The following is a 27,711-nucleotide window of genomic DNA, read 5'->3' as shown; positions in this document are numbered from 1 at the left end:
AGCTTAGCGCCTGTTTGGAACGTAGGATTTTTTCTCCGTTTCTGTGTTTTTTCTATGAAATTGAACTGATTCCTATGAAATTTCTGTGTGATTCCTGTGAAATTCCTACGTTCCCAACATGCACTACCACGGTGAAGCACTGGTGGATCGATCTTGTGGTGTACTTTGTGATCTAAACACGCATGCATGCGTGTTGTAGCTAGGTACAATGTCTCCTTGTTTCCTTTGGTGCCTAGCTGGACAGTGTCCGGTACTCCACAGTACCGCCGCGTCGGTACTCAGTAGTCATGCCATGCATGTGCCATTTGCTCTGTACCCACGCATCTATAATCTAGCTATACATACGTACCACCAGTATAGTAATAATAATATTCAACGCACACAGATATAGATTATATATACTACAATAATATATATTAATTCTAGCTACCAATAAATGGCTAAGTTGGACACATTTGAATCAATTGTGTTCAATATTTGGATATAATGCACGTATTCGATCGGCTACGAATGAAGGATCGGAATTGCCAACTTACCAACTTGCAATCATCATTCTGTACGTGTTGTATGTATTTTGTCAGTATGAGATACTACAATTAATACAAGTATGCATGTATGCACTACGGGAGAACGCAGATTTGCCGAGTGCCGCCAGCTTTGTCGAGTGCAAAAAATCGGGCACTCGGCGAAGCCACTCTTTGCCGAGTGCCGGACGGGTGGCACTCGGCAAAGAGTGGCTTTGCCGAGTGCCATAGAGTGCCCGGCACTCGGCAAAGGGCGGCACTCGGCAAAAGCCCTCTTTGCCGAGTGCAACACTCGGCAAAGAGTGTCACTCGGCAAAAAAAAATGGCACTTGACGGCCGAGCCCGCCCACGCCGTCAAATTTAAAAAAAAATTCTTTCCCGAGTGCCATCCCTGGCACTCGGCAAAGGCCCTGCACTCGGTAAAGATCCCTTCTTTACCGAGGGCCACTTAATTTTGGTTTTTTTACCCATTTTTTTGTGAGTCCTTCCCACATTATTTAAAACTCCATGTTCAAATTTGGGACAATTTTGACTTTTTTGCTATATTTTGTTAGTTTTTTTTTGTTTCGTTGAATTTTATGGAATATTTTAAATTTGAACTGCAGGTGCATGGAATAATCGAATTTGGTCGTTCAAAAAATGATATTCATGATATTTGGTGTATGTTGAAGCCGTATCCAGGAACTCATATGAAATTTCGAGCATCTTGTTGACGTAACATGACGAGGTACCTGTGGGAAAAGTGTATTTAAATTATATAAAATCCGAACGAAGTCCAAAAATGACGAAACTTGTCGGGGCGTCGTATTATCGCATGTAGAGTCTATGGTAAAAAATTGAGAAGGTTTCGAGTAAGTTGCGACGTCGAATGCCTAAAACCCAGACATCTCATCACATGTGGAGATGTCTGGGTTTTAGGCATCCGACGTCGCAACTTACTCGAAACCTTCTCAATTTTTTACCATAGACTCTACATGCGATAACACGACGCCCCGACAAGTTTTGTCATTTTCGGACTTTGTTCGGATTTTATATAATTTAAATAAACTTTTCTCGCAGGTATCTCGTCATGTTACGTCAACAAGATGCTCGAAATTTCATGTGAGTTCATGGATACGGCCTCAACATACACCAAATATCATGAATATCATTTTTTGAACGACCAAATTCGATTATTCCATGTGCCTGCAGTTCAAATTTGAAATATTCCATAAAATTCAACGAAACAAAAAAAACTAACAAAATAAAGCAAAAAAAAGTCAAAATTGTCCCAAATTTGAACATGGAGTTTTAAATAATATATTAAGGCTACAAAAAAATAATGGGGCAAAAAAAACAAAAAAAATTTGCCGAGTGTCGGCTCTGGCACTCGACAAAGGTGGCACTCGGCAAAGAATTTTTTTTAAAAAAACAAAAGCCTTTGCCGAGTGCCGACCCGACCCAGCACTCGGCAAAGGGGGAAACCCTAACTAAATGTGTGGGCCGGCCCACACAACACACTCACGCACGCACACCGCGCGCCTGCCGCCGCTACGCTCGCCCCGCGCCCGCCCCGCCCGCCCCGCTCCACCCCAGCCCCGACCCCGACCGCCCCGCGCCACCCCGGCCCTGACCCCGACCGCCCCGCTCCACCCCAGCCCCGACCCCGCCCGCCCCGCTCCACCCCAGCACCGACCGCCCCGTCCCCGGCCCGCCCCGCGAACCTCGCGCCAGCGCGCCGCCGGCCCAGCTGCGCCCCGCCGCGGCGCCGCCCCTCCCCACCCCGGCCGGCCGCCGGCCACCGGATCCGGGGCGCCCCGGGCGCGTACAGCCCCGCCCCACCCCGATCGGCCTCCAGCCACCGGTTCGTCCAGGCCGCCCCGCAGCGGCGCGCCCGGGCGCGCCCCGCCTGCCCGGCCCCGGCCCAAGGCAGCGGCCCCGGCGAGCCCGCCGCGGCCCTGGAGGAAGGAGGAAGAAGGTAGCAGGAAGAGGAAGGAGGAAGAAGAAGGAGGAAGAAAAAGGAAGAAGAAGGAAGAAGAAGAAGGAAGAAAAAGGAGGAGGAAGAAGGAGAAGAAAAAGGAAGAAGGAGGAGGAAGAAGAAGGAGGAGGAGGAGAAGGGGAGAGGGGAGGAAAGCCGAGGTGGAGGGGACGAACGTTCATCCACGTTCGTCCACGCCGTTCGTCCACGCTGTCATCCCCGCCCTCACCGGAGGAGAAGGTAAAGCCACAGGGTTGTCGGCCATCGCGCCGTTTATGTCGTTGATGGCCTTCGTGCCGGGTTTGTGGTTGTGTTGGCCATCGTTCCCCAAATGTGGACGTCGGCCATCGTGCTGACGGTTTTTCTTGCAGGCTTTGGAAACCTCCCTGTGCAGGGGAGGTTCTGCCGAAATTTTCAACTTTTAGTGATGTTTTTCTTCTTTTGTAGAGCAGGACCTGTCCGAGGGGACCCGGAGCACCTCGGCGACCCTGATCATCTTTGTCGGCGTTGCGGTCCTACCTGCACAGCGCCGACTCGCCACTGCATCGACTCGCCACTGCGCCGCTAGCCTGTCTCCACCGCCACCCTAGGTATAATTGAGCTCTCTTCCTTACCGTTGTAGTACGTAGATCAGTGTAGCCCAGTTAGGCGTCTCCCATCCAAAACAGATACGGTTGGAGGTATGCGGATCTCTGCATATCTATGACCGTATCTATTTCAGATTGTTCATGTTTTTTGGACAACCCGCGGATGCGTAGATGGGTTAGTTTCCATGTTCTACTCGGATCCAAGACGGAGTTTCGGCACCACCTCACTGTTGTTCTCCAGATACACACTCTCCCTTCCAGGACGTGTATCGGGAGAACAGCGAGGAGGTGCTGCTGAAATTCTGTCTTGGATCAGAGTAGAGCATGGAAACTAACCTCATCTACGTATCCGCGGATGGGATTAGGACCTATCCTCACCTATTAGATAGTAGGCACGCCGTGCAGATGCAACTGATGGTTATATTACTCCGTTATGTGTATATGCTAGAGGATGGATAACTGTGAGTGGATGTACATGGGACACCCAAGTCAGGCTCAAATCACCCGTGAATGGATGGATAAGACCGAGAAATTCTTGGACCATGCATTTAAGGCAGCTAAGGGAGCGAGAGACACGTTCTATCCCTACAGCCAATGTGAAAACAAGAAAAGAAAAACAAGGGAAGTAATGGTGCAGCATCTTTGCAAGTATGGATTTATGCCAAACTATACCTGGTGGGTGTCCCATGGTGAAGCCTATTGTCCTAGAGAGGAGGCCATGAGATGACGCTTGGAGGCATTTGACGGTGATGGCGGGGTACCAGGATGGTTAGGTGACTATGAGGATGCGACGTTTGCTGAAAGGCCTACAGAGGACGAGCAGGAGGATGAGGAGGAGGAGCTAGAGCCAAGTGCTAAGGCGTTCTTGGCCATGTTGGATTCGGCACAGAAGGTCCTACATGAGAATACAACGGTTTCTCAACTGGATGCCATTGGCCGCCTACTGGGGTTGAAGTCCCAGCACAACATGACTCGAGCCTGCTTCGATGCTATCATGGCAATTATTAGGGGCTGCTTCTGGAGGGTCATCATCTACCGAGTAGCTTGTACGAGTCAACGAGACTCCTTCAGGCACTGAAGATGCCGTATGAGCAGATACATTGTTGTCCAAAGGGGTACGTCCTATTTAGGGAAGAACACAAGGATGCAAAGTACTGTCCAAAGTGTAAATCCTCTAGGTATGTGGAGGTAGACAAAGGTGATGGAAAGAAGGAGCAGAATGAGGACATCCCCATGAAAGTCCTAAGACACCTTCCGATCATACTGAGGCTCCAACGGCTATTCATGTCCGAGGAGTCTGCGAAATAGATGACATGGCACAAGAATGACGTTCGATACAATCCTGACAAGATGGTACATCCAGCAGATGGTGAAGCATGGAAACCTTTAATGGCGACCATCATGGCAAAGATGAAGAGGCCCGTAATGTACGTGTTGCGCTGGCAACGGATGGGTTCAATCCTTATGGAATGATGTCGGCCCCATACACTTGTTGGCCCATGTTCGCTATTCCCCTCAATCTCCCCCCTGGGGCCCTACTTCAACGGCAAAACATATTCTTGACGTTGATAATTCCTAGACACCCAGGAAACAAAATGGGTGTGTACATGTAGCCTGTTTATGATGAATTGATCGAGGCTTGGAATAAAGGCGTATGGACTTACGACCGAGCTACAAAGAAGAACTTCAAAATGTATGTTTGGTACCAGTACTCCATGCATGACTTCCTAACGTATGGGATATTCACCGCCTGGTGTGTCCATAGGAAGTTTCCATGCTCGGTATGCAAGGCAGCTCTATAGTTCATTTGGTTGAAGAAGGGTGGGAAGTTCTCGTCGTTCGACAAGCATCGACAGTTCCTCCCTCTTGACCATGCATTCAGAGGAGACACCAAGAACTTCACGAAAGGTGTCACAGTGACCGACCCTACACCTCAAAAGATGACTAGTGCCTAGGTTTATGCTTAGATAGATGCTCTTGTGCTCCCGACGTAGAAAGATAATCCAAAGAAGGGTAAAAGAAAGAAAGTTAATCCAAAGAAAGATAATCCAAATAAAGATCGCTTTGTGGGCTATGGTGTGGAATATATGTGGACTCATAAGTCAGGATTAGAGAGGCTTCCCTATTTTGATGACCTTCTCCTTCCACATAACATAGATGTAATGCACACTGAGAAGAATGTCGTCGAAGCACTTTGGGCAACACTCATGGACATTTCTGACAAAGACAAAGGACAACCCTAAGGCCAGAGTAGACATGGCAACACTATACGACAGACCAAAGCTACAGATGCTGCCTTCAAGAGACGACAAACCATGGAAAAGGCCTAAGGCCGATTACATCTTAGAAAAGAAGCACAGGACGGAAGTGATACAATGGATGCAGATGTTAAGTTTCCCTGATGGGTTTGCAGCGAATCTGAGGAGGGGAGCGAACCCAGATATTGGCCGAGTCTTAGGGATGAAGAGTCATGACTTCCACATATGGATTGAGTGGCTTCTTTCGTCGATGGTTCGAGGCTACGTCCCTGAGCATGTCTGGAAGGTGCTGGCAGAGCTGAGCTTTTTCTTCCGCCAGCCAAGGAGATATCTCTGAAAGTGGTTGAGGAGTTGGAAAAAAGGGCACCTGAGTTGCTCTGTAAGTTGGAGAAGATCTTTCCACCTGGCTTTTTCTTGTCAATGCAGCATTTGATTTTGCACCTCCCAAATGAGGTACGAATGGGGGGCCCATGCAGAACCGTTGGTGCTATCCAATTAAGAGATGTCTAAAGACTGTTCGCCAGAAATGTGGAAACAAAGGTAGGATTGAGGCTTCCATAGCAGAGGCATTCATTCATGAGGTGTCAAACTTCACAACATTATACTATAGTGAGAAGCTTCCTAGCGTGCATAACCCACCCCCTCGTTACAACAAGGACGAAAATGAATCGACCCTCAGCCTATTCAAAGGGCAACATGGGAGATCAAGTGGAGCGGCCAAAAAGAGGGTGACCAATGAAGAGTGGCGCAAGATCATGCTCTACGTGTTGACTAACCTTGATGAAGTCGACAAGTATTAGGGGTAAGTTCTCAACGAACTTGTTACATACTCCGTAAATTTTCTGCATCCAACAACCTTGTTGGTTGTCGGTGCAGGGAATTTTTTTATCAATACTGGCATCTTTCAAGGCCACCTTCTAACCATGAATGAGAGACCCTTCTTCAACATGGTTCGCTTGATTTCATTACATGGTTCCAAAGAAAGGTACCTTCTGACCAACTTATGTCATTTCAATTTTGGCGTTCCTAGTTGCCTAATTTCATTTCTCTCCGGCTTGAGCTTGCAGTGCCAAAGTGATTTGTCTATAAGTGTCGAATTACAACAAGTGGCCAGAGGCTTTGACTATAAGGTCTCGTCATTTAACGCTTATGACGTGAATGGATATCGCTTTCACACAACAAGCTACGAGAAGAGTCGGCCCAATCCAAGGACCACCAATACCGGAGTATTTACGCCCGGAGTAGTTACGCCCGACGAGGAGCAGGAGGACTATTATGGCACAGTTGAAGAAATATACGAGCTCAAATTCCATGGTGAAAAAGCACCTAAGCCAGTCATATTCAAATGCTAGTGGTTTGATCCTGCAGTATCAAAAAAGTCCCCTAAATTTGGGATAGTCGAAACTAGACAGGATTCCTTCTATCCAGGAGATGATGTCTATATTGTGGCTCAACAAGCCAGGCAAGTTTATTATTGTCCATATGCTTGTAAAACCAACCCACATCTTCAGGGTTGGTATATTGTGCACAAGGTATCACCACATGGTAAATGTCCTCCCCCAAACGATGATGATTACAACTTGAACCCACCCACGCATGACGGGGAGTTCTATCAACAAGACGAGGGGCTACCAGGGATGCTTGAGATAGACTTAACCGGAGAGATTGAAATGGAAGTAGACGAGGAATGGGTAATTGACGAGAAAGCTGCAGATGAGGTGCATGATCCGAGAGACTTGAAAATGCTTGACGGACTTGTACTTAACAATGATAGCGATGAGGATGAGGCTGTTGACGATTTGGAGGCTCTTGATAGTGATGACGATACCTATCATCCAGATAATCCCGATCATGAAGAATATTAGAAATACATGTAATACTATGTTATTTTGTAATTACATTTTCTTTATTTTGCATCCCTTGCTAAGTACTTCTCGTTTATCTGTACTAATACTGGTTTATTCTTTTTAATTGCAGGTGATGGGGCCCACTAGGAGGTGTTAGTCGACTTACTCGAGACCGAGGGACATGCCATCGGCTAAGGACACGGAGGCGGAGACGTCAGAGAGGCAGAGGAGGTTGAGGGGTAGGCCTAGGCGGGAGCCGTCGACTGACCAGGACCTTAGCTCCTCGAGCACTTCTAGGGACGACGATGTCCCTCTACCCACGGTGGGCGAGGATGCAGGTCCGTAGATGTATGACGCCGCCATTTCACACGCGTCTGAGGAGGGGGTTCCGCACACGTCCGAGGAGGGGGGAGGGGGTTCGACTTCCTCTTCAGCCTCAAAACCCTACTTGCGAGGTCCCAGCCAGCTCTCGAAGCGACCGATTGCACCCGAACGCCACCCACTGATTGCACCTGAGGGGGATAAGTAAGTAACTTCATATGTTCTTCATTTGATATGTTGAAAAATCATAATAAGAGCTAATGTCAATGGGATCACTTGTGTAGGAACTAGATGCTTGTGGAGGAGGGGGTCCCGGCTCACAATGTCAATGGGATCCTAGGACTTCTATGTAGGGAACACTTCCCTGGCCTAGTGTGGACGTCAGAGGATGAGGACCCAGAGGTACCCTTGTTCGACCACTATGCCCTCGTCGCCACCAATGCTCCGCACAGAAACTTGGCGGATCGGGTGATTTCGGAGTTATGGGTAAGCCTCAATTCATTGCATTCATTACATTCATTGGACATTCTTCAAATAAAATAATGGATACCTCATGTCTTTATGCAGGACTTCTTTAGATGCCAGCCGGGCCAGGAGGCAAGGGCGTATCAGGTGGCTTACGCTTCCTGTAAAAGGCGTGTCTCAGACTTATATTACGAGGCCTGCCTCCAGGCGCACATTGACTACAACGCCACCTACCGTAAGAGAAGAATCAACAAAACACAGGCGAGGAGACAGACATAGATTCTGACAAGGGAGCAGTACCTATAGGTAAATAGAAAACATCTCCTGTTGATTTATTTTGAGATTAACTATGCCTAATTTGATCTTCTGATGGCTTGTAGGCGATTCCAAGCTGGTGCGCCACCCACCCTGATTGCTGGGCTGCTATAGTGGACAAATGGCTGGATGCAGATTGGCAGAAGGAGCACCAGGAGAAAAGTGATCAGCGAGCGCTGATGCCAGGTGCCCCTCACCATCAGGGCAGCGCCAGCCTCAGTAAGTATGCAAAGACATATGTAAGTCTGCACCATTTGTCTAATCTAGCCGTGCTCAATTCTGCATGATTTCTAACCACATATTGTTGTCTTTCTCGCAGTTGGCGGCGCACGGTTGAAAGGTCCTAATGGCTAGAGGGGGGGTGAATAGCCTAATAAAAATTTCTACAACAACACTTAACAAAAGGTTAGACAATTATGAGGCGAAGCAAGTGTTGCGCTAGCCTACTCAAAATGCAAGCCACCTACCACAATTCTAGTTTAGATAGTGTCGATTCACACAAGAGGTATGACACTACTCTATGTTAGTGTGCTCTCAAAGACTAACTAAAGAGCCACACCAACCAACCAAGCAAGCTCTCACAACTAGTTACACTAAAGAGCCTATCAACTAGTTTGCGATAATGTAAAGAGAGTGATCAAGATAGTTATACCACCGTGTAGAGGAGTGAACCAATCAATCATAAGGATGAATAACAATGGAGACCAATCACCTCGGAATCAAAGGATGAACACAATGATTTTTACCGAGGTTCACTTGCTTGCCGGCAAGCTACTCCTCGTTGTGGTGATTCACTCACTTGGAGGTTCACGCGCTAATTGGCTTCACACACCAAACCCTCAATAGGGTGCCATACAACCAACACAAGATGAGGATCACATAAGCCATGAGCAATTCACTAGAGTACCTTTTGGCTCTCCACCGGGGACAAGGTCAAGAACCCCTCCCAATCACCACAATCGGAGCCGGAGACAATCACCACCCTCCGCTCAACGATCCTCGCTGCTCCAAGCCATCTAGGTGGTGGCAACCACTAAGAGTAACAAGCAAAATCTGTAGCGAAACACAAACACCAAGTGCCTCTAGATGCAATCACTCAAGCAATGCACTTGGATCACTCCCAATCTCACTATGATGATGAATCAATGATAGAGATGAGTAGGAGGACTTTGGCTAGACTCACAAGGTTGCTATGTCAATGAAAATGGCCAAAGATATGAGCCACAGCCGGCCATGGGGCTTAAATAGAAGCCCCCACAAAATAGAGCCATTGTACCCCTTCACTGGGCACACTGCACTCTGACCAGACCCTGGCCTCAGCGTCCGGTCCACTGATGGACGCCACGTGTCACCAGCTTCAAACGCTGTTCGTCAGATTCCAACGGCTATGAAGTTGACCGGACGCTCCGACAAAACTGACCGGACGCTGGAGCCTCAGCGTCCGGTCGAGTACAGTAAGGGTCGAAACCTGGTTTTCCTCGATTAGACGCATCCGGTCCACCTCGACCGGACATAGCCCAGCGTCTGGTGGTAAACCCTAGCCTCTGTACCACCAGTCAACGCGACCGGACGCAGGCAGTCAGCGTCCGGTGCTTTTGGATCCAGCGTCCGGTCACTTGACCGACGCTGGCATCACCTCCATTCTCTTCACCCTTGCTCAAGTGTGCTAACCACCAAGTGTATCATCTTGTGCACATGTGTTAGCATATTTTCACAAACATTTTTCAAGGGTATTAGCACTCCACTAGATCCTAAATGCATATGCAATGAGTTAGAGCATCTAGTGGCACTTTGATAACCGTATTTCGATATGAGTTTCACCACTCTTAATAGTATGGCTATCAAACTCTCTAAGTGTCTTGATCACAAAAACAAAATAGCTCCTTTGGTTTATACCTTTGCCTTGAACTTTTTTGTTTTTTTCTTCCTTCTTTTCAAGTTTAAGCCCTTGATCATCGCCATGCCGTCACCATTGTCATGATATGATCTTCATAAGCTTCTCTACTTGAAGTGTGCTACCTATCTCATAATCACTTGATAAACTAGGTTAGCACTTAGGGTTTCATCAATTCACTAAAACCAAACTAGAGCTTTCAATCTCCCCCTTTTTGGTAATTGATGACAACCCTTATACAAAGATATGAATTGAAATTCAATTGAATCTATGTTGCTTGCTCAAGCATATTTACCATTTGTAAAAGGATATGGACAAGTTTTATGAACCCTAAATGGTAGCAATTGCTCCCCCTATATATGTGCTAAGAGTTTGGATTATAGCTTGCACATATGCTTAGATAGGAAATGTAGGAGTCAATGTCTACCATATGATGCTAAGGTATAAAAGATGGACCTTTGAAGCATGATACCAATTGGAGTGCACCAATATACCATCCTTAGCACCATGGTTAGCTCAATATTACTTGGAAACATATTTTGAAAAGATACCACTTGTAAAGACTTTACTTGGGAATGAAAGTTATCTAGTGATTTCATTTCATCATTCAATCTTACAACTAACCTTCATCACACAAGCATGGATGTTTAAATTTAATACTTGTGCCATGCAAGCAAACATATGAAATACACTTCAAATGCATCATACAAGTTCATGAGCTTGCTCCCCCTACTTGTGTGCTCAAACTTTTAGTTGATCTTTCCTTTTTCATATCTCTCTCCCTATGTCATATATCTAGATATCTTTATGTTTGTTTCTCTTCCTCTTATCTTTGTTTGTCTCTCCCCTTATCCCATTTATCTTTGTTTCTCTCCCCTTTTGTCATCAATGACCACAAAGGTTCTAAATAGAATTACTTGTAGGGTCGAGATTATCAATGTCAATCAATGGGGTGAGGGTCATTTTCCCAAATTTGGTCTAGTCTAGATCATTTACCAAAGATATTTAACTCGGTTTGATCCAAGGACAAGCTTCTTCACACCTCCAAATAAGGGTTATCTTGTACCATGTTGAGTTAAACACTTAGAGCTCATATTCTAGATTAAACATTAGGTTTACAAGCCCATAAACATGTTATATGCCATCACTAGATCAAGTCAAACATAGAAGCAATAGTGATACCATATAGACATCAAAATCATTTGATTTTCATGAATGAGCCAAAAATAGAACCATTTGAAAGTTCCTAATAGGATTGAAAATATGACTAGATGCACTAAACATGTCCTTAGCAAGGATGTATGTCATGCCAATCAACTTTTACCTTGGGATGCTCGAAGGAGAGGCATGTCATATGAGTCGGGGTGCATCAACACATATTTGAGAAGTCCAATATGTTCAACTCATTCCTTAGCTTGCAAAACCTTTTCTCATCCAATGGCTTGGTGAATATATCGGCAAGTTGATCTTCGGTGCCTACACTCTCAATGCAAATGTCCTCTTTTTGTTGGTGATCTCTTATGAAATGGTGGTGGACATCAATATGCTTTGTTCTTGCATGTTGCACCGGATTGTTGGTTAGCTTGATTGCACTCTCATTGTCACATAGCAATGGCACTTTCTTGAACTTGATTCCAAAGTCACTCAAAGTGGCTGTCGACGAAATATGGTCGGCAGTCTACCTAGGGGTATGCCCAAGGTAGTAGATTATCGGCAGACAGATGTGCAAGCCCCAAACAAGACGGTGACGCAAGACAGACACGAGATTTTATCCAGGTTCGGCCGCCAAGAAGGCGTAATACCTACGTCCTGCGTCTGATTTGTATTGCTGTATGTCAATGAGAGATATTTTTTAGAGGGGTCCCCTGCCCGCCTTATATAGTCCGGGGGGCAGGGTTACAGATCTGGAAACTAATCCTAGTCAGTTACAATTGCCATATCTGGCCGGATAAGGATTCCTATTCTAACCGACCAGGATCCTGCTTGGTCGCCAAATCTGTCTTGATTCCTTGTGCGGGACTCCGATTAGGTTAACTGGGCCGCACGTCATATTTCGGGTGGACTGAACCTATCGATCCGGGCCAGCCCAAGCTTAGCCGTAAGGGTATAGGGGTTAATACCCCCACAGCTAGTCCCCGAGCATCATGCATTATGCTGCGACACGCCATTTGAACCTTCTCCGACAAACGAGGCTTGAATTCTTGACGCCTCCGACCACCGTCATCACCGGAGAAGTAGGTTGTCCAAAGAATGTATGGTGCTCTTAAGAAAAAAGAAAAAGATTTCTGTCCTGAGAAGTGTGCCCACTTGTATTTCTGAAAAGAAATGTAAGTGGTCTTGAAATATAGCATCCTGAAACATCAGAAGCGTAGGGGTCGAAAAACAAACACGTTCACCGCAAGGTGAAGTGTGCCCACTTAGTCCCCGAGCTTGCTGGAAGGCAAAGTATGAGCCTTGTAGCAAGGTCTAAAAGAAAAGTCTCTTAACTGTATGTGAGTATAAATCACATGTAGCCAAGGAGAACCTTTATTCAAGCAGTGGTCGGGGCAGTCCCCGAGCATACTAATAATCCTCGTAATCATTCAAAACACAGGGGTCGATTTAAACAAACACATTCACCGCAAGGTGAAGTGTGCCCACTTAGTCCCCGAGCTTGCTGGAAGGCAAAGTATGAGCCTTGTAGCAAGGTCTAAAAAAAAGTCTCTTAACTATATGTGAGTACAGATCACATGTAGCCAAGGAGAACCATTATGCAAGCAGTGGTCGGGACAGTCCCCGAGCACGGCCGTGGTCGGAGCGATTCCCGAGCACAAAAGTTCCCTAGGTAGTATCCAATCACAGTAGTGGTCTGTGCAGTCCCCGAGCACATTAGTGGTCTGGGCAGTCCCCGAGCACATTAGTGGTCTGGGCAAGTCCACGATCACTTGCGCTGCTTGTACTATTATTTTGTGTACTTTTCTCTATTCTCTGCCAAGGCCAGTCTGACACGTCTGGTCAAAAAAGTAAAGAGGTGTAGGACATCATTCCGTCTGATTGACACCTGTATTGAGGTGTGTCAGTGTGGGCCCCCTTACACCATCAACGAAGAGGCGTGTACACTGTTAACGAAGGAGCGCGTTTATTGGCGCAGATTTTGAGGTTGTGTGAACAACCGTCTGCGGCGTGTGCGCACGACTCCCAATATTCTCGGGTGGACGAAGCGACGGTGCTCTTTGTTTTATATAATGCAGATCTGGTAAGTTACTCATACCATTCCCCATTGTCATCCGCCGCTGCAACCGTCTTCTTCTTCCTGCCGAACCCTAATCCCCAAAAATCATCACCAATCCCCTCGGTCTCCCGCATCCACCCACTTAGCAAGGACGAGCTAATGGCGAAGAGAGACGCCCAGAAGAAAGGCAGGGTCATGGCAAAAGAATGGTGGAAGTCGCGGAGCAACGAGCAGACCATCGAGGACCTCGTCGCCATGGGAGTGCTCCACAACAAGGCACTTGCGGGATGGCGTGCACCGGAAGGAGAAAGCTTCCCCGATCCACAACCAGGTGAGATTGTGGTCTTTGAAGATTTCTTCAAACGGGGTTTTGGGATTCCAGTGCACCCTTTCCTTCAGGGTCTCTGCTTGTACTACGAGATTGGGATTTGCAATCTGCATCCCAACTCGATTCTTCTTGTCTCCACCTTTATCCATCTCTGCGAGGCTTATGGCGGCTTCCAGCCCCATTTCGACCTCTTTCGCCACCTATTCTGTCTTCGGAAGAAAGGGAGCGGTGGCTCGAAGATCGCCGGAGGCGTTTACCTGAACCTGCGCGACGGCATGAAGGCTCAATACCTGCACTGCCCCTGGAACACCTCATTGGACGAGTGGTACAAGAAGTGGTTCTACATCCGTGAAGAGCCGAACACCATCACTCTGTGCGATGTGGGCTTGATTCCAGAGAAGAAAAGCAGCTGGTCGGAGAGGCCCGAGAACTTGGAGCAGATCGCCGAACTGCTCGGGATGATCCCATGGGGAAGGCTTGATGGCCCGAGCGTTGTCGGCAACTTCATTAGCCGAAGAATTCAGCCTTGCCAGTAAAGGATTCACCCCGGCTTCGAGTACCAAGGAGGCGCTGATCCGACGAGGACCAGAAAGGAGCCGCTCGACAAGATGGAGATCAAAGCCAGGATTGGAGAGCTGTTCAACCTGGCCGATCCCAATTACGTTGCACTGAACGCCATTGAACACTGCCTTCAAGCTGGCTCGCCCTCCCCCAAAGGTAAATGACGCCTCCTTTTAACTGTACAGTCATGTTGCATCGAGAAATAACTGTCTTTTCCTTCATTGTGTGTCTCAGTGTAATGGCCGTGACCGGGTAGGAGTGTTTGTGTCGCCTCCCCCCGGTGTAGAATGGCCGCAAGCTACTGGGCCAACCGCCCAGACCAGCGCCAGGACCTGACGGTGTTCACTGGGCGGTACTTGAAACCGTAGAGGATGCCCCGACCAGAGCCGCTGGCAAGCGTCCGGCTGCCAGCAAACGATGTCAAGCCATCTTCCCCCCATCGGACGACGAAGCAGAGGATGCGGACATCTTCCGGCTCGTCCCCCGAAAAAGGAGAAGGCAGGTGGGACCGCCAGAGCAGGGTGGCTCCTCTGTGCCAGCAGTGGTCACAGCACCGACCACTGCAACACAGAGCACGAACGAAGAGAACATGCCGCATCAAGCTCCGACGCCCGTACCGAAGGTTGAACAAGTCCCGATGGAAACTGCCGAGCAAGCGGAGCAGGGGCGGTCGAGGAGACGTTCCTTCCTCACATCCTTCCGCAAATCAAAACTATAAGTATCTATACTTTTGATGTAAGCTTTGCATTTTGCATTGGATGCTATTATCTTCTGAATTTGTCTCTGAATGTATTAGATCGGCGTCCACCGAAAGCCCCGACCAGCTAACTGGGTGCGGAACGTCCTCTCCGACAACGGCTGGACAAACTGCTCAGCAACCAGCCGTGGAGGAGCCCATGGCAGGGACTCCGCCTGGGACTCAGCAGGCGGACGACCAGACGCCAGTCCCCGAGCAGAATACAAGTACTCCCAGCACAAACCCTGCTGAGGCGGATACCACAGCACCACGGGAGCTGGATCTAGCCGAGGGGTAGCAGCCAGAAGTTGACCGAAACAAAGTTGCCGACGCGACGGCTTGTGGGAAAGCCCTGGTGATCGTGGAGTCTGCGAACTCCGGACCAGTGCCACTTTCCGAACAGGGAGCTAAAGAGGATGAAGTAGAAGAAGTCCTGGGCCGTCCCCAAGATAGGCGACAACATGTATATGTGTCGCGCTATCGGAACGACGAATGGGTCATGCACGAGGAAATCCCAGAGGTCGAAGAGACCTTAAGAGTCGAACGGGCGGCCAAGCGTCTGGTGACTGAAGTCCAGGTATATTTGGCGTTAGTCCTTGACCCTATTGTGTAGTCGAGCTGTCTGACGTAGCTTGTCTGTGTGCAGGACTTGATGAAAACTGCAAGATACCGAAAAAGGTGCTTCGACCAGATAGAAGGAACCATGACGACCAATAAGGAGCTGACGGCTGAAGTGGAACGCCTACGGCACCACCTTGAAGCCGCCGACCAGGAGAGGACAAACCAAGAAACACAGAACCAAAACCTGGTCGGTCAGCTCGAAAACAAAGAGCAGGAGAAAATAAGTAAGTGTTCACCGTATCCTAGCAAGTGCAGGACTTGCGTTGTTTTGTTCTTGACTGCAATATATGTAATGCAGGTTTAGAAGCTGAAGTGTCCCGCCTCCAGGGGGAGAAAAGCCGCGCGCTTGCAGAATGTGGTCGCCTGAAGGAGGATAACGAGAAACTGGCACGCCGCCAGTCGGAACTCCAAGACCATACTAACAAAATGAAGGACGACCTGAAAAGTAAGCACTCCAGACCACCTTTCTCGTTCAATTGCCCGCATCGCCTTGTCGTGTCATCACGTTTGATGTCTTGTACTGTTTTCAGTTTTGAAAGTCAATGCCAAGAGGCACCTTGAGGCCGTGATCAAGGAGCGCGACGACTGGAAAGCACAATGCCTTAAGGCCTCTGAGGAGCGGGACACATGGAGCAAGCGGTGCCAAGAAATGGCAACAGGCATTGTGCCCGTCCTCGACCTTATCGACCCGGCGCTCACAGAGGAAGAGCTAAGGACACCTCAGCTCGGACTGGTCGAGAGATGCAAGCAAGCATGGGGATGGTTCCAAGACTTCGTGAAGGAGGCGGGTGAGTACACGGGTGCCCATGTGCTAAGCATGGTGCGTGCTCACTACCCCCTGATCGATCTTAAATGCTTGGAGGCTGGGTATCCGAAGGAGATAGACCCAGACCAGGCCGAAGAGCTTCGGACGGCCCAGCTGGACTTGTCGTCAAAGATAATTGGCGATATTAACCTGTGCGGAGGTGGGACAGCACCTATGGAGGGTATGCCATCGACAAGCCAGCTGGAAATGCCATCAGCTACAAGCCAACCAACGAAGCCTGCGGTCTCGACCAGCCAGGCACCGGTGGGGCCATCCCCTTCAGCTTGACTAGCTCCAGAGTCCCCGAGACTCGAGTAGGGCATCAGAGGCGGCGAGCAGTAAATGCCATGCGCCCCGACCAGCCAATGTAATAGGCTTAAAGCTGTAGAAGGAGGACATAGTTGTGTTATTGTAAACTTGAGCCTTTTCAGGCAAGCTTGTAATAACGTAACTGTATATTATTATAAGCTTGTTTGTTTTGTACAAAACGTACTTTAAGCTTGAAATTTTGTGTTGGTGTAACTAAGTGGGAACGTGTTAACGTTCTGTTTAGTTGTACCGTTTTGCTCGACACGTCATCCTGAAAAGTTTGTGCGGCCCTAGTCTGGCATGTGGTCAGAGTATGAGGTACTATGACCTGTGCATACGTGAACGCAGACAAGCCAAACCAGGGGGGACCTACCGATCACCCGCAACGTAGGGAGCGGATCCCATGCACGTGTTGGGAGAAACCGTAGACAGGGCCTGCTCCGAAAACCGTAGGAGGAGTGGTGGTCGGCTTGTACTGGCTTAGGTTAGAATAACCATAAAATTTGGAGTGACACATTAGAGTGGTCGGAGAAATCATAATTATATTTAGTAAAGTAAATCGAAAATACAAGTAGAGTACATATCTCAGTAGTTAAGCATAGAAACGTCTAAGCTTGTCGATGTGCCATGAGTTCGGTACGTCCGTGCCGTCTAGATGAGCTAACCTGTAAGACGTTGGACGTGTGACTTCCTTGATCATGAAGGGTCCCTCCCATGGAGTTGCGAGTTTGTGGACACCAGCCTGGATTCGTCTTCCACTTCAAGACTAAGTCCCCGACCATGAAAAAACGCTCTTTAACATTCTTGTTGTAATACCTGCGCAAAACAGCAAGGTATTTGGCCGTGCGTACGCAAGAATCAAGCCTTTTCTCTTCTGCGCTGTTGACTTCTCGCTCCCGTACTTCGTCGACCTTGCCTTCGTCGAAGTTCTCTACCCGTGCTGATCGGAAAGCTATATCTGGTGGGAGGACTGCTTCAGTGCCGTAAACCATAAAGTATGGTGAGACGCCAGTGTTACGACTGGGCTGAGTTCGGAGGCCCCAGACAACGGCTGGTAACTCCTTGAGCCATCTTCCAGGAGCTTTATCGTTTTCTCTGTACATCCTCTTTTTCAATGCGTCCAAGATCATGCCATTTGCCCGCTCGACTTGTCCATTAGCCCTAGGATGCGCCACCGAGACGTATTTTACAACTATGCTCCTTTCATCGCAGAAGTCCCAAAAAGCGTTCCCGGTGAACTGAGTACCCAGATCAGTAATGATGCTGTTGGGCACGCCGAAACGGTGGATGACCTGGTCGAGGAATGTGACGGCTTTCTCTGAGGATGCCTGTACCAGAGGCATGTATTCTATCCACTTAGAAAACTTATCAATTAGCACTGAAGACGCATGTAAATTTCCCAGGAGCTGGTTTGAAAGGCCCGATCATGTCCAGTCCCCAGCATGCGAAGGGCCAAGAGGCTGGAATCAGTCTGGATCTCATGTGCCGGTACATGGATTCTCTTGGAGAAGAACTGACAACCTTCACAGCGGCGGACTAGCTTTTCTGCGTCGGCCACTGCTGACGGCCAATAGAACCCTGCTCAGGAAAGCCTTACCGACCAGTGTTCTTGAGGCCACGTGGTTGCCGCAGGAGCCAGAGTGGATTTGGTCTAGGAGATGCTTACCTTCCTCCTGGGTTATACACTTCATCAAGATTTCCTCCTTAGCGTTTTTGCGCCATAACTTGCCATCGACGAGCAGATACTGCTTACTACGACGCATCAGGCGTTCATTTTCTGTTCGATCGACTATAACCGCTACCGTCTGTTAAGTACTTGATGAAAGGTGTTCTCCAGTCTGGCTCATGAGTGGTCGGAAGCGGCTCGGTTGCGCTCGGTGCCGGAACCGTAGCCACTAATTGCTGGTCTGAGACTTTGTCGGTCGTTGAATCTTCGTCTTCAATGGAGGGCGTGAGCAGGTCTTGGACGAATACGCCATGTGGGATTTTGGCTCGGGATGATCCTAACTTTGACAACGCATCCGCTGCCTGGTTCTTGTCCCGGACCACATGTATGTACTCGATGCCATAGAACCTGCCTTCCAGCTTTCTTATCGATTTGCAATAAGCGTCCATCTTTTCACTGGTCGTGTCCCAGTCCTTGTTGAGTTGGTTGATGACCAAAGCCGAATCTCCGTAAACATAGAGACGTTTAACTCCAAGCTCAACCGCAATGCGTAGACCATGCAAGCATGCTTCATACTCGGCGGCATTATTAGATGCTGGGAAGTAAATCCTGAGGACGTACCGGAGCTGCTCCTTGGATGGTGATATGAAAAGAATTCCTGCTCCCGCACCGTCAATATTGAGAGAGCCGTCGAAGTACATCGTCCAATATTCGTCGGATCCCGGAGAAGCAGGCGTGCTTAAGTCTGTCCACTCGACGATGAAATCGACGAGTGCCTGAGACTTGATTGTAGTACGGCTTGCAAATTCCAAGGAAAAGGGGCATAGCTCCATTGCCCATTTGACGATGCACCCGGTCGCATCCTTATTGCGAATGATGTCCCCCAAAGGGTACTCGGTCATGACCACCACACGATATCCGTCGAAATAATGTCTCAACTTTCGGGATGTTATCAGTATGGCGTAGAGCAGTTTCTGAATCTGTGGGTACCTGGTCTTGGATTCGTTGAGTACCTCACTAATGAAATAGATTGGCCGCTGTACCTTGTAGGCGTGGCCCGGCTCGTCGCGCTCGACCACCATTGTAGTGGAAACCACCCGATCGGTTGCCGCAATGTAAAGCAGGAGAGTTTCGTCTTCTCTGGGAGCAGTAAGTACCAGAGGTGACATAAGGTATTGTTTCAGCTACGTGAAGGCAGCGTCTGCTTCCTCCGACCACTCGAACTTCTCAGACGATTTGAGCAGTTTGAAAATGGTAGTCCTTTTTCTCCTAACCTTGATATGAAACGGCTTAGAGCAGCCATGCAGCCGGTGAGCTTCTGGACATCCTTTACCTTTTTTGGGGGCTTCATGTCTAAGACGGCTTTGACTTTCTCCGGGTTAGGGCGTATGCCGTCGTAACTGACGACTGTTGCCGAGCAGTATGCCAGAAGGGACACCAAAGATGCACTTCTTTGGGTTTAATTTCCATTGGAACGTATTAAGGGCTACGAAGGTGCAGTTCCAGATTGTCAACAAGGGTATGTGCTTCCTTGGTTTTGACAACTACATCGTCGACGTAAGCCTCGACGAGGCCGTCTTTTATCTCGTCGTTGAGGCAGGCCTGTATAGCGCGTTGGTAAGTAGCACCGACGTTTTTGAGCCCGAACGACATAGTCGTGTAGCAGTAGGCGCCGAAGGGCGTGATGAAAGATGTCTTGATCTGGTCGTCCTTTTTGAGAGCGATCTGGTGGTAACCAGAGTAGCAATCGAGAAAGGAAAGCAGCTCGCAACCGGCGGTTGAATCTACGACCTCGTCTATGCGAGGCAAGCCAAAGGGGTCCTTAGGGCAGTGTTTGTTGAGATCAGTGTAATCAACGCACATTCTCCATTCATTATTCTTTTTGCGTACAAGAATCGGGTTGGCTAACCATTCCGGATGATACACTTCTTTGATAAATCCGGCTGCCAAAAGCCGTGTAACTTCTACCCTAATCGCCTCCTTTTTGTCGCGAGCGAACCGTCGTAGCTTCTGCTTGATTGGTTTGGCTTTACTGTTGACATTCAAGGAGTGCTCAATCAAGTCCCGAGGTACACCTGGGCATGTCGGAAGGTTTCCATGCAAACACATCCACGTTGCCCCTCAAGAACCTGACGAGCGCGTCTTCCTATTTGGGATCCAGGTTGGCCCCGATGAGGGCCGTTTTGCTGGGATCGCCCTCGACCAGCTGGATCGTCTTGTGCTCCTTGCACCTGATGTTCTTGCGCGGAGCCTCGAGCTCTGGGATCTCCAAGTGGTCGGCCGTGGTCTTCTTAGCGTTGAGCATGGTCTCGGCCATGCGAATAGAGATGGTCGTGGGCCTCTGCTATTTTGAAGCTGTCGTCCTCGCAGGTATAAGCTACGTATACGTTGCCCCTGAGGGTTAAAACTCCTTTCTCAGTAGGCATCTTGAGCACCAGATACCTGTAATGAGGTATGGCCATGAACTTGGTGAGCGACGGTCGACCAAGAATAGCATGGTAGGTGCCGTCGAAATCAGCGACCACGAAGTTGACGTAGTCAGTGCGGAAGTGGTCCGGAGTCCCAAACTGCACAGGTAGCGTGATCTGCCCGAGAGGTGTGGAGCTCTGTCCGGGGAGAACGCCCCAGAACTGTGCCTCGTATGGCTTCAGGTCCGCCTGGGCTATTTTCAGAGCGGGCAGGCTGTTCTTGAACAGTATATCAATGGAGCTGCCGCCGTCGATCAGTACCCTGTCGAACTGAACCTTGTTGATACAAGGATCGAGGACCAGGGGAAAACGCCCTGGCTCGGGTATGGCGGCCCATTGGTCCTTCCTGCTGAAGTAGATTTCACGGTGAGACCACGGAGGAAGCCGCGGATCGGTAAGAAGGTTGTCGTTCTTTGCCACGTTCAAGCAGGCGCGGGCGAGCAGCTTGCGTTCTCGTTTGGTCTCAATGGACACCTTGCCGCCGATGATGGTGTGCACGCGATCCAGTCGGCTTGACGTATTTATGACGAGGATCTGCATCGTCGTCGTCGTCGTTGTCCTCGTTGCGCTGTTCCCTCACGTCAGTAGGCTTGTCGGACATATCCGGAGCCTGTTGGCGCGTGTAGATAGTCTTGAGGACGCGACAATTCTCCATGGTATGGTTCGACTTGGGATGGAGCTGGCAGGGGCCCTTCAATGCCTTGGCGTAATCGTCCTCGTAGTTACGACGTCCTCCGCCCTTTTTCATAGTATTGACCTCGCCATCGTCTTCCCGAGCACGCTTGCTTCTGTAATCGTCACGGCGGTTGCGCCGCTGATTACGTTGATCACGGTGGTCGCGGGAGTCGTTGCGCTGGTTGCGGCGGTCAAAATTGTCGTTCCGACCACGGTTGCCGCGGTAATCATCGCGGTGTGGGGGGTGGTCGGAGCGTGGGACCCTCGCTTCTTCTTCGACGATTATCTTTTTAGCGTCGTCAGCGTCCGCAGTATTTCTTAGCGGTGGCCAAGAGCGCTGTGACCGACTCCGGTCTTTTCCGGAGGAGCTTGTCTCTTAGGGCGTCGTGGAAGCGGAGGCCGGTGACGAAAGCCTCGATTGCTTCATTGTCGGATATTGATGGGACCTTGATGCGCATCTCCGAAAAACGCCGAACGTACTCGCGCAGTGGTTCGTCTTTTCGATCTCGGATCCGTTGCAGATCGTACTTGTTGCCGGGTTGTTCACAAGTAGCGATGAAATTGTCGATGAAGGCCTGCTTGAGTTCCTGCCAAGAGTCAAAAGAGTTTGCCGGCAAGCTAACTAGCCATTGGTGACCTGCATGACCAACGGCAACTGGGAAGTAGTTAGACATAACGTGCTCGTCAGCCATGGCTGATCGGCACGCGGTTTCATAGAGCATGACCCATAATTCGGGGTTTTCTTTGCCGTCGTACTTCTGAAGCTTCTCGAGCTTGAAATTCTTGGGCCATATGACTTGGCGCAGGTGTGGAGTGAACTGCTTCAGACCCGGCGGACCGTGGACGGTGTCGTACTCCATACGGCGATAGCTTTCATGGGATGCACGATCGTCGGCTCTCTGGTTGATGCGAGCACGCAAATCACGTCCACCGAGGTAATGGCGGAGATCGTTATTGCCATCGCGGCGATCTCGATTGCCACCTGGATTAGCGCCGCGACCGTGGTTACCACGGCGATTGTCGCGGTTATCTCGGCGGTTGTCGCCTCGAACGTCGTAGCGGTTATCCTCCCGGCGGCGGTTGTCGTCCCGACCACCGTCACGACCACCGTTCCCGCCTTGACGGTTGTCCGATGGGTCGTTATTCGCGCGAGCCACGTAGGTTGAGTGGCTGTGAGCGACTTGAGTATTGGCGGCTGTGGCTTGATTCGACAGAAACGGATGGAGCCCGGGCTTGGTTCATCTCTGCGGTCTGAGCCATAGCAGCCGTCAGATAAGCTTGTATGTCATCACGGATTACTTGAGTCTCGGGAGTGTTGGGCAGCCGCTGCATCGTCGCCATGGCGACTGCTACGTTGGCGCTTGGGGTCTTGAAGACTTGTTTATCCCCCACCCTGTCGAAAGCATTGTTGAGGTCACGCGGTTGGACCCTTATGCGTCGTGCCTCCTGATCTGCTTCAGCTTCGATTTGCCAGGCGATTAAACCGGTCAATATTGCGTGCTTCGCGTGCAGTTTTTCTTGTTCTGTTTCGCCAACTGCTGGCGGCTCGTCGTTGCTGACAACATGGATCAAATCCCCTCGTCTTGGCGGGAAAGACGGAAATTGGGGGAAACCCGGGGCGTGGTCTGGTAGATCCAGATCGTATTGGGCGCCGTCATCTTCGTGACGCTGAAGCTCGGTGTGGACAGATGCGTTGGACGCGATGCCGGATGAGGAGCTGGAGTCACCTTCCCGGACTGTGTGGACGGATCCTTCCTGATAATCTTCGATCCGGACCATGTTGACGATGTTGCATGGCTTCGGCCGAGATCGGTGTACAGGACACAGATCCGAGCGGTGTCGCAGGTCATACGCGTAGCCGGAGGCGGCATTTTGCAGGCCGTAGAGGCTGGACCTGGTGGTTCTCCGTCAGGGCTTCGTACTCAGCAGAGTCGGAGACCCGTCGCGATGTCTGGCCGGCGATGAGCGAAACGCCCCTCAGGAGTTGATACGACCACAAGATCTGTTCCAAATCGCACAGGGCGACTGGTCCGAGCCGGTCGGATAGATCTGTCGTGGAGAGCTGTTACCTACTCGTTAGGTTGGGTTTGAATCATACTTACCAGAGCCAGGGTTTCAGCGAGTTGGATGCCGACCCGATCAACGGAATCGAGCAGGTCGGTGTTGTCGATATGCTTCCCTCTGTAGCGGGGAAGCGGATGACGGGTTGTTGGCGTGGCTGTAGGCGTGGTCAGAGCCTAAATGTCCCGTGGTCGGAGCTAGGTCCATTGTGGTCGGAGCCGTGTTCACCGTGGTCGGAGCCGTGTTCACCGTGGTCGGAGCCGTGTTCACCGTGGTCGGAGCCGTAGCCGATGCAGGTGAAGTAGTCGTCGGCGCAGGCTGAATCCATGCCTCCCCCGTGGTCATGGCGATGGAGTCGTCGGAGTTGGTGGTCCAGGTGATCTGGCCGACGGTGAACGTGAGGCCGCTGGGCGTAGCCATGGAGCCGGAGATGATGACCATCTTGTTTGTTTGGAGAGCAGTACGCACACCCCCTACCTGGCGCGCCACTGTCGACGAAATATAGTCGGCAGTCTACCTAGGGGTATGCCCAAGGTAGTAGATTATCGGCAGACAGATGCGCAAGCCCCAAACAAGACGGTGACGCAAGACAGACACGAGGTTTTATCCAGGTTCGGCCGCCAAGAAGGCGTAATACCTACGTCCTGCGTCTGATTTGTATTGCTGTATGTCAATGAGAGATATTTTTTAGAGGGGTCCCCTGCCCGCCTTATATAGTCCGGGGGGCAGGGTTATAGATCTGGAAACTAATCCTAGTCAGTTACAATTGCCATATCTGGCCGGATAAGGATTCCTATTCTAACCGACCAGGATCCTGCTTGGTCGCCAAATCCGTCTTGATTCCTTGTGCGGGACTCCGATCAGGTTAACTGGGCCGCACGTCATATTTCGGGTGGACTGAACCCTATCGATCCGGGCCAGCCCAAGCTTAGCCTGTAAGGGTATAGGGGTTAATACCCCCACAGTGGCCTTCATCCAAAGTATTTGTGCACAACAACTACCGGCGGATATGTATTTGGCTTCAGCAGTTGATAATGCAACACTATTTTGCTTCTTTGATGACCATGAAACAAGTGATCTTCCCAACAATTGACATGTGCCCGAGGTGCTCTTCCTTTCAACTTTGCATCCCGCATAATCTGAGTCAGAGTAACCAACTAGCTCAAACTTTACTTCTTTGGGATACCACAAACCAACATTTGGTGTATGCTTCAAGTACCTCAATATTCTCTTTGTAGCCTTCAAATGATTTTCTCTTGGTGAGGCTTAAAATCTTGCACACATGCATACACTAAACATGACATCCAGCCTTGATGCGGTCACATAGAGTAGGCTTCCAATCATAGACCGATACAACTTTTGATCCACCATATTTCCACTTGCATCACTATCCAAGTTGCTATTGGTTCCCATTGGTGTGCTAATGACTTGCTATCAATCATGCCAAACTTCTTGATCATGTCCTTGATGTACTTGCCTTGACTCACAAATGTACCATTCTTCAATTGCTTGATTTGAAGACCAAGGAAGTAACTCAATTCTCCAATCATGGACATTTCAAACTCATTAGCCATCATCTTTCCAAACTCATCACAAAATTTTTGATTGGTTGATCCAAATATGATATCATCAACATAGATTTGCAAAACAAATAGATCTTTTCCAATCTTTTTGATGAATAGAGTGGTGTCAACCTTGCCCATGGTGAACCCTTTAGAGAGTAGGAAATCTCTCAATCTCTTATACCATGCTCTAGGTGCTTGCTTTAAGCCATACAATACCTTCTTCAACTTGTACACATGGTTGGGCTTCTTGTCATTTTCAAAACTGGGAGATTGCTCAACATATACTTCTTCATTGATATAACCATTGAGAAACGCACTCTTAACATCCATTTGATAGAGCTTGATGTTGTGAGCATAAGCATAGGCTAGCAAGATTCTTATTGCTTCCAATCTAGCAACCGGGGGCATATGTTTCTCCAAAGTCAAGACCTTCAACTTGTGTATAGCCTTGTGCTACCAATCTTGCTTTGTTTCTTACTACTATCCCATCTTGATCTTGCTTGTTTCTAAAGACCCATTTGGTTCCTATCACATTGTGTCCCTTTGGTCTCTCTACCATTTCCCAAACTTCATTTCTTGTGAAGTTGTTTAGCTCTTCATGCATAGCATTGACCCAATCAACATCCTTCAAAGCTTCATCTATCTTCTTTGGTTCAATGGATGACACAAATGAGAAGTGTTCACAAAATGATGCCAATCTTGATCTTGTTTGTCACACCTCTTGAAATATCTCCAATTATAGTGTCCAAAGGATGATCTCTTGCAATACTTGGTTGGTTGGAGGATTGGTAACTTGATTGCTTGCACTTGCTTGATCATTTGGTTGAGATGATGTACTAGCCACTTGATCTTGTTTATTATTATGAGAGTCACTTGCACTAACTTGATTGTATCATCTTGCTCATTTGAGTTAGCGAGCACTTGCACTTGATCATCTTCATCATCATTCACTTGCCTAGGCCTCAATTCACCAACTATCCATATTCTTCATGGCATTTGAAAGATGAATGCCTCTAACATCTTCCAAGTTCTCATTCTCTTACTTGTGAACCCTTGGTTTCATCAAATTCAACATCATGAACTTCCTCAAGAGTACCACTATCCAAATTCCAAACTCTATATGCTTTGCTTGTAGTGGAATAACCAAGTAGGAATCCTTCATCACATTTCTTGTCAAACTTGCCCAATCTAGTGCCTTTCTTCAAGATATAGCATTTGCAACCAAAGACCTGAAAATATGCAATGTTGGGCTTTCTACCATTCAAGAGCTCATATGGTGTCTTCTCTTTCAATCGGTGACAATAGAGGCAGTTGCTACAATAGCAAGCCGTGTTGATAGCTTCGGCCCAAAAGATTGACTCACATTGTACTCACTAAGCATAGACCTTGCCATATCAATGAGTGTTTCTATTCTTTCCTCTCAACAAGGCTATTTGATTGTGGAGTGTACTTGGCCGAGAATTGATGTCTAATTCCAAATTCATCACATAACTCATCAATTCTAGTAGTTCTTGAACTCACTACCATTGTCACTTCTAACTCTCTTGATGGTTGTTTCAAACTCATTGTGAATGCCTTTGACAAATGATTTGAATGTTGCAAATACATCACTTTTGTCCACTAGAAAGAATACCCATGTGTATCTAGTGTAGTCATCCACTATCACAAAAGCCATATTTATTTCCACCGATGCTAGTGTATTGTGTTGGCCCAAACTAAATCCATGTGCAATAACTCAAATGCTTTACTAGTGCTCATCATGCTTTTCTTAGGATGGGTGTTTCCAACTTGTTTGCCGGCTTGACAAGAGCTACAAAGATTATCCTTTTCAAACACAACATCCTTTCAAGCCTTTAACTAAGTCATGCTTAATCAATCTATTCAATTGTTTCATTCCAATATGACCAAGCCTTCTATGCCATAACCAACCTATGCTAGACTTAGTGAACAAGCATATAGATAATCTAGCTTCACTAGCATTGAAATCAACCAAGTATAGATTCTCATATCTAAAGCCTTTGAAGATCAAAGTTAGAGCCATCTACACTTATGATTCTCTACATCATCTACTCCAAATATGCATTTGAATCCAAGATCACACAATTGAGCCACGGATAGCAAATTGAAGTTCAAGCTCTCTACTAGCAACACATTGGATATGCTCATGTCATTGGATATTGCAATCTTACCAAGCCCTTTGACCTTGCCTTTGCCATTATCACCAAATGTGATACTATCATAACCATCATTGCCATTGGTGTTGATTGAGTTGAACATTCTTGCATCACCGGTCATGTGTTGAGTGCACCCACTATCAAGAACCCAATGCCTTCCTCTGGCTTTGTAATTGACCTACAAAAGAAGATCAATTCTTTTAGGTACCCAAACTTGCTTGGGTCCTTGAAGGTTAGTACCTAAGCTCTTTGGCTACCCAAATGGCTTTTCTTCTTTGAGCCCATCCATGGTTTACCAATGAACTTAGCCTTTACACCATTTGTACCCTTAGTAAGCATATAGCATGAATCAAGCTTAATGAA

General features: G+C 48.5%; 2 protein-coding genes across 2 annotated transcripts; one reads left to right on the top strand and one right to left on the bottom strand.

Annotated features, from left to right (window-relative positions):
* Positions 1–1,989: 1,989 nt before the first annotated feature.
* Positions 1,990–2,977, bottom strand: LOC136469626 (uncharacterized). Its single transcript, XM_066467742.1, has 2 exons — positions 2,937–2,977; positions 1,990–2,461 (listed from the first exon to the last, which is right to left on the bottom strand). The coding sequence occupies exons 1-2, from the start codon at positions 2,975–2,977 to the stop codon at positions 1,990–1,992; spliced, it is 513 nt and encodes a 170-aa protein (XP_066323839.1).
* Positions 2,978–15,378: 12,401 nt separating this feature from the next.
* LOC136473067 (uncharacterized) lies at positions 15,379–17,018 on the top strand. Its single transcript, XM_066470764.1, has 4 exons — positions 15,379–15,581; positions 15,651–15,849; positions 15,924–16,070; positions 16,156–17,018. Exons 1-4 carry the CDS (start codon positions 15,504–15,506, stop codon positions 16,716–16,718), a joined length of 987 nt encoding a protein of 328 aa, XP_066326861.1. The 5' UTR covers positions 15,379–15,503; the 3' UTR covers positions 16,719–17,018.
* Positions 17,019–27,711: the final 10,693 nt, after the last annotated feature.

Source organism: Miscanthus floridulus, chromosome 8 (assembly GCF_019320115.1).
Source record: "Miscanthus floridulus cultivar M001 chromosome 8, ASM1932011v1, whole genome shotgun sequence".
NCBI lineage: Eukaryota > Viridiplantae > Streptophyta > Magnoliopsida > Poales > Poaceae > Miscanthus > Miscanthus floridulus.
Note: the sequence above shows the minus strand (reverse complement) of the source record. Positions and strands in the feature narration are given on the sequence as shown.

What these genes read in the sequence shown, in the direction of transcription:
- LOC136473067 (XM_066470764.1), top strand. Translation starts at nt 15,504, where the DNA reads ATGCACGAGGAAATCCCAGAGGTCGAAGAGACCTTAAGAGTCGAACGG. An exon ending in GTCTGGTGACTGAAGTCCAG is followed by an intron (nt 15,582 to 15,650) that starts GTATATTTGGCG and finishes GTCTGTGTGCAG; the next exon opens with GACTTGATGAAAACTGCAAG. An exon ending in CAAAGAGCAGGAGAAAATAA is followed by an intron (nt 15,850 to 15,923) that starts GTAAGTGTTCAC and finishes TATGTAATGCAG; the next exon opens with GTTTAGAAGCTGAAGTGTCC.
- LOC136469626 (XM_066467742.1), bottom strand. Translation starts at nt 2,977, where the DNA reads ATGATCAGGGTCGCCGAGGTGCTCCGGGTCCCCTCGGACAG. An exon ending in CTCCGGGTCCCCTCGGACAG is followed by an intron (nt 2,462 to 2,936) that starts GTCCTGCTCTAC and finishes TCCTTCCTCCAG; the next exon opens with GGCCGCGGCGGGCTCGCCGG.